Source organism: Pygoscelis adeliae, unplaced genomic scaffold (genome assembly GCF_000699105.1).
Source record: "Pygoscelis adeliae isolate BGI_AS28 unplaced genomic scaffold, ASM69910v1 Scaffold57, whole genome shotgun sequence".
In the NCBI taxonomy this organism is placed as follows: domain Eukaryota; kingdom Metazoa; phylum Chordata; class Aves; order Sphenisciformes; family Spheniscidae; genus Pygoscelis; species Pygoscelis adeliae.
The window spans coordinates 2,830,228-2,836,227 of record NW_008825615.1 but is presented as its reverse complement, the minus strand read 5'-3'; the positions used below and the strand labels follow the sequence as shown (position 1 = coordinate 2,836,227).

At 36.5% G+C, this 6,000-nt stretch overlaps 1 protein-coding gene across 2 annotated transcripts in view; it reads left to right on the top strand.

Moving 5' to 3' along the window:
- The first annotated feature begins 3,391 nt into the window (after positions 1-3,391).
- Positions 3,392-6,000, top strand: part of DOPEY1 (dopey family member 1) — a 58,538-nt gene continuing 55,929 nt past the window's right edge. For both annotated transcript variants that reach the window (XM_009333121.1, XM_009333120.1), the window contains exons 1-2: positions 3,392-3,585; positions 4,868-5,049. In XM_009333121.1, the coding sequence (XP_009331396.1) occupies positions 3,448-3,585; positions 4,868-5,049 (320 nt within the window). In that variant the 5' untranslated portion in view covers positions 3,392-3,447. The remainder of the gene's footprint in view (positions 3,586-4,867; positions 5,050-6,000) is intronic.

The window sequence follows — 6,000 nt, the reverse complement described above, 5'->3', positions numbered from 1 at the left end:
ATGATCTTAGTATAAAAATAGTGCCAGGTTTATAAAAATAATACATAATATTTACATAGTATCTTCTCTGCATCCCTGGCTTATTATGGCTACTGATATGGTTTGGAAGATGTTTAAAATAGAGACTCTTCATCGTGGGGAACAAATATGCAAGAAATTCGTTCTCTCCCTGTAAACTTTTTTTTAAGAAAGAAAAATGAGACCATAACCATAGAGTAGTAAGAAAACAGAGTATGTTTTTTCTTCTCTATACAAAACTTCATAATGATTAAATTCACTGACAACATACGGATAAATGTAAATATCAATTACATGACTAGAGTAAGTTCATCAGTATCAGCTGGTGTGCAATAGACTTGTCTAAAAGTATAGATTATTCAGTCAAAGTTGTTACTGTTTTTTGTTTTTAAAAGGAAGATAATATTCTGATTAGTTAATAAGTCCAAAAAAAAGCTACCTGTTTAACCCTGTGTTCCTGCTGGTTTTGTCTAACCTTTGATAATCCTGAATCAGTCCACTCTCAGCTTTCAGGTTTTTCAAGCACTTGAGGAAGACAGAGCCCTGTTTTCCACTCAGCCATAAGTAGTTGCATTTATGCTTTAGCTGGATAAAAAAGGATGCTGATGCTTTCTTCACTCAGAAAGCATTATTCGCTGTATCAAGTTCTGTCTCCATCCTTTGTGCCTGGAAAAAATGAGAATTATGCTGCTTTTGTATGTCGGTCCTTTCTTCTTTTTTAGTGTTAATACTTTATTTTACTTTTGGAGATCAGACATTGGCGGTTGAGCAACTGTCTCTGAGAAATCTGTTGGCATTCTACAGCTTTTTCAAAGCGAACCTGATCTTTTTCTGGACTTAATCCAAAGAAAGATGGTTATTATAAAACGAAACCACATGAAGTAATTTTTTTAAATAAAAAGTGAGATCTAAGTGCTTTACACCAGTGGGATATCGTGAAGTCTATCAATTTGGCACCCGGAATATGCTTTTCAAGTAATGGTTTGCATTTCTGTTCTGCCTTGGAGACAATCTGTCATTATTAGTCTGCCATCAGAATCAAGAGTGCAAAAGGTTTGTAATTCTTGGCCTGTTTATTCACTCCTGCTATCCCAGCTCTTTTTCTTCTTTTCGTCCTTCCCTTTCTTGTTTTTCTTCTTTCTTGCTACTTTCCTTACCATGCTGAGAAACCAGGAGATGAGCAATATGGGGAGAAAGATAGTAATAAGGATAAAGAAATCATTAATGTGGAATTTTGGTTGTTCTGTAGATGAAAAGATAAATGTGATGACAGCAGAAGAGAGGCTTGTCTGGCACCTTACATGTGCCCACGCATGAAAGGTTGGGGGTGGGAGGGTTCTCAAAGGTCCGTCTCCACCACCCAGAGTGGCGGTGTGCTGTCTCTGACTGCAGCAACACTTTTTTAATGTTCTTCCAGTACTAAAAAAAAAAAAAAAAAAAAATTTGGGAGGCTTAAAGCTGGGCTCTTATCAATTTATCTTCAGAAACACCTGCTAATTAAAGGAACAAAAAGCAGGGAGCACGAATCTGCCAGGGTACTTTGTGATAAACTTACGAGCTTACGATTGTGAAATTTCGAGCCTGGTTTACTACTGTCTTAATTTGGAGATGTCAGAGTACAGCTTTCTTCATTTTACCTTTTGGAGTGCTGAAAAGGTAAAACAGTACTGATAGTGACGTAGTTTGTAGATTTTGGGGTTGTTTCAAGAACATGGCAAGGAGTTGGCCTTCAGGTAGCTGAAAATACTGGATAACCAATCCTAGGGTTTTATGTTGTTCAGTCAGTGGTAACTCCTTATGAGAACAAAGTTATTAAATAGCAGCTTTGTAGCCATTTTGGAGAGAACACCATTTGAAGGGAGGGATGGATATAGTGCAAATCAAATAAAGATTTTTATGTGTCCGTATAAAACACTTTAAATTGATCGTGTATGATAAAAGGCAGAAAAGCGTTCATGTTTTTGATGCATCTTGCACAACTGGAGTGTGTTTATTACATGAAGTAATACGGGTTGAATTGTTAGTCTGTTCTGATTGATCTAAAAACACTTGAACTTTTCCCTGAGCAGAATTTAAAGATATGTGGTTTTTATTATCTCCATCACCTGTAGAACTACCAGAAATCAGAATATCACTTTTTGTTTCTGCTAATTCTTCTGCTCTATTATTTCATAGGCATTTTTAATTTCAAACGGTCCTGCTACTTTGTCATATTGCTGCTCACTGGGAATAGGGGCCAACGAGGCATGTTCTCCAGCCGTTTTGGAAGGGCTCACTGAAGGCGCTGTTTTCAGTGTGACTATTTATTGTAGCTGGTAGACAGCTTCTTTATACCTGTTCCATGGTTTGTCTGGTTTTTTTTGGTCTACCGTGCTTCAGCCTGTGCTTCTGCACACAATTTTCTTCCCGTTTTCCTTTAATTGAGACAGAAGAGAGCAGCATTTGCTGAGTGTGAAGTCTCTTCTGAAGCTGAGTATCAGAGGGAACTCCCAAAAGACCCCAATTAGAGGGGGCACAAAAGCTGCCTTTTTCACAGATGTGCTACAATAGGATTTCCCATTGTGAGTTGTAGTTGCTTGGGGTTAAAGTAGCTTTAAAAACGTACTTCTTAATAGTGATTGAATTTCATTAAATAAATAGTGTATGGCCTATAAAAGTATGAGGTGGTGTTTCTGGAACTAGAATATCTTAATTACTTGGTGCAGACTACCATGTGACGAAAATATATAGAGCAAATTGCAAAAGCCTCTGATTACAGAACACTAGTAAACATATACTTCTGTTGTGTGTGGATGATGGTAGTATAAAAACAAAGTAGAGTTGCATCGCTGAATTAGAATACCAGGTCTTGTAAAAGGAAGTGTTGATGCGTGAAAGTACTCTGAATAGTGTGTGACTATTGTATGTGTCCTTCATTCTTGTCTTCTGCCTGGAAGTGATGCAGGAAAGATTGGTGTCTTCTGTTTTCAGAAGGGCTGATTTGTGGAAAGGTGGGTTTTTCGGATGATGGACCAAGAGGAGGAAAAAAAGAAAACAAAAAATCCCTTTGTTGCATTGTTTAGAATAAACAGTGCTTTTTGGGAGGGGCAGGGCATTAATTTTCTAGGGGTTTTTGTTTGGTTTGTGCAATTTTTGATTTGTGTTTTTGTTTGGGTTTTTTTTTAACAGGACTTGATTACAAATACACTCTTTTGGACATGTTAAATATCTGTGTGCAATATGTTAGCTTTTGTTTAAGATTTGCTGTAAACTGATTCCAGATTGATATTTTGTAATGCCTTTGAGGAAAATGTAGTGCTCTTTATACAAAATCGTTTTAATAATATGTCTCTGGAAAGAATGGTTTCATGGGTTTTTATTTTTTATTTTGAACAGGTAATGTCTGTACATGAATTGCAAGCTAGTCTCTAGTGGGGACACCGTGGGAGGATGAACACGGAGGAGCTGGAGCTACTGACTGATTCCAAGTACAGAAACTATGTAGCAGCTGTTGACAAAGCACTGAAGAACTTTGAATATTCCAGTGAATGGGCGGATTTAATATCCGCACTTGGAAAGCTAAACAAGGTATGCCTGGCAGGTACTCTTGGAAAAGATTCAGGAACTGACAAAGAGTACTGGTGTAAAAATACATAAGTGCAAGCTTCTAGCAGTCTTAATATTCTTGCAAATATTTTAGCAGCCCGAGCCAAATGTTGGGTGTGTGCAAGGAGCAAACAAATCAAACAAATGCCTTTCTAAGACTTACAGTTGAACTCTTTGTAATTGTAAGTAAAGGGAAAAGTTATTTACATTTCTAGTGGAAATAAATGCAACACCTTTTTTATTACTAACATTTACTTCTAATGTACTTCAATTTTATTGAAATAGTGTGCAAAATAGTAGCCGGTATAAATACCAGCAATATTTTTAGGAAGCATGAGTTATAAAATGGGGCTCAAATCATTCATTGACCAGACAATGTTATTGTTCTAATTTGTTTTAACAGTTAATAAGTTGAATGTGTAATACCATTGTGATCTTTAATAGCAGTCTACAAATGAATACAGATCCTGATATAAAAATCTTGTTCTAATCAGTCCTATGTGTTTCTAGGGATCTCCAGTCAGGGTCATAGAGTTCCCTTTACGCGCGCGCGCGCACACACACACACACACTTTACCAGTGTGAAGCTTTGAGAATTTGGCATAGAAAATTACAGGTCTGAAGCATTTACATTCTACCCTTTAAACTTTGTGGAAAATCAAGAATGACAGTATAGTTGGCATTGCCAGTGGCATAATTTCTTTGTATGAACTCCCATTTCTTTCATTTTTTTTGATTATAACAGTTCTTGCCACACATGCATACAAAGTGAAGGCTATGATACTGGGAAAGAAAAATCCAAAGATGTAAATGCAACTCTGTGTTCCAGTCCTGAAGTGATTATATAGTTTTAGGCAGTGGTAAAGTTTTGATGTTGTCTCACTCTATGGTGGTTTCTTAAAGTTATCCCAAACTCACCACCCACCATTTAATAGTCCTCTTTGAGCTACTGGCAATTGATTTTAACAAAAGGAAATAGTAATTTTTGTCCTCAAAAGGATGAGTAAAATGAAATGGACAAGCTGTAAGTAAGGAGCCCGTTACAAGTGAAGTTTTAAATACCTTTGCAATTCCATCTATAGCAAGTGTACAAGTGAAGAGGCATTGCAAAGAAAAAGCTCCACGGTACGTTCTTAAAAGTGGGTTGTTTTTTTTTTTTTTAGGTATATGTTGTGACTTACCATGTTCAGGAACTCATTTATAAAATGTACATTTGATGTTTAGCTTGTTTTGTGCTGTTTTTCTTAATGTGTTGATTTATCAGGTACTGCAGAACAACGCGAAGTACCAGGTAGTTCCGAAAAAGCTGACTATAGGCAAGCGCTTAGCACAATGTCTTCATCCAGCTTTGCCGGGAGGGGTTCATCGGAAGGCACTTGAAACATATGAGATAATTTTCAAAATCATTGGACCCAAGCGTTTGGCCAAAGATCTTTTCCTCTACAGGTACGATAGTTTAAACAACTCCATTCCAAATGCATAGCTGAGATGCTTTTGGTTTCCTGCATTTTGTATTAATAATATTGCTTTGTTATATAGCAAGAATCAATCAACTTCTTTCCCTCATGTTAGCGGTGCTTGTGTAGTACTCTTCTCCTGAATATTCTATATCAGAAGATAAACAGATCACCTAAACTTTTGTTAGGGGCCAACTTTAGTGGTAGAAAACCTAGAATTTATAATTTCTTCATTGAAATAAACAAAGTTTTGTGCACTTATGTACAGTAATTGAAGTGTTAACGCTTATTTCAACGTATTCACATTACATTTTTCTATTGTAATTTAGAATAAGAATTTTCCACTACCAATAAGTGGTATTGGAAAAGAATTTCAATATAGTTTATTGCAAGAAACTTTCTCTTCCAAGCAATCAAATCAACAGAACAGAAAGACTGTCTGTTTTGTTGGAATGGGGGGCAAGTACAAAATTTTTCTCACTGTCAGTCTCTAGAACTGATGATAATGAAAAGGAAGGATAACCTTGAAAAGTAAGTGTAGTGAAAGTATACTGATTCCTAAACCTCCGGTAGGTTTTTGGTTGGGTGGGGTGGGCAAGACATTAAGCTATTTATTATATAATGCATAGAGGGATGTGTGCATATGTGTATACACCCAGTCACACATGGTTCTTAATCCCTGGAGATTAACATTTCATCAGTTTGAGAAATAGTGGAATAAAATAGAATTCTGCTTAGGTAGCAAAGGTGTGTATTAATGCTTGGAAATAAACTGTATGCCTTACCATCAGCTATTCTGTCTTGCATTGTCAAGATGTTTATATATAGTTATATCTGGTGAGCGGGGGGAGGGGAGTGTCTCAGTTCTGTGTTTCCACATGTTTTTAAAGATTCTGTGAACTCATAGCTTGCCTTTTTTGCTTGTGCAGTGATTCAGTAG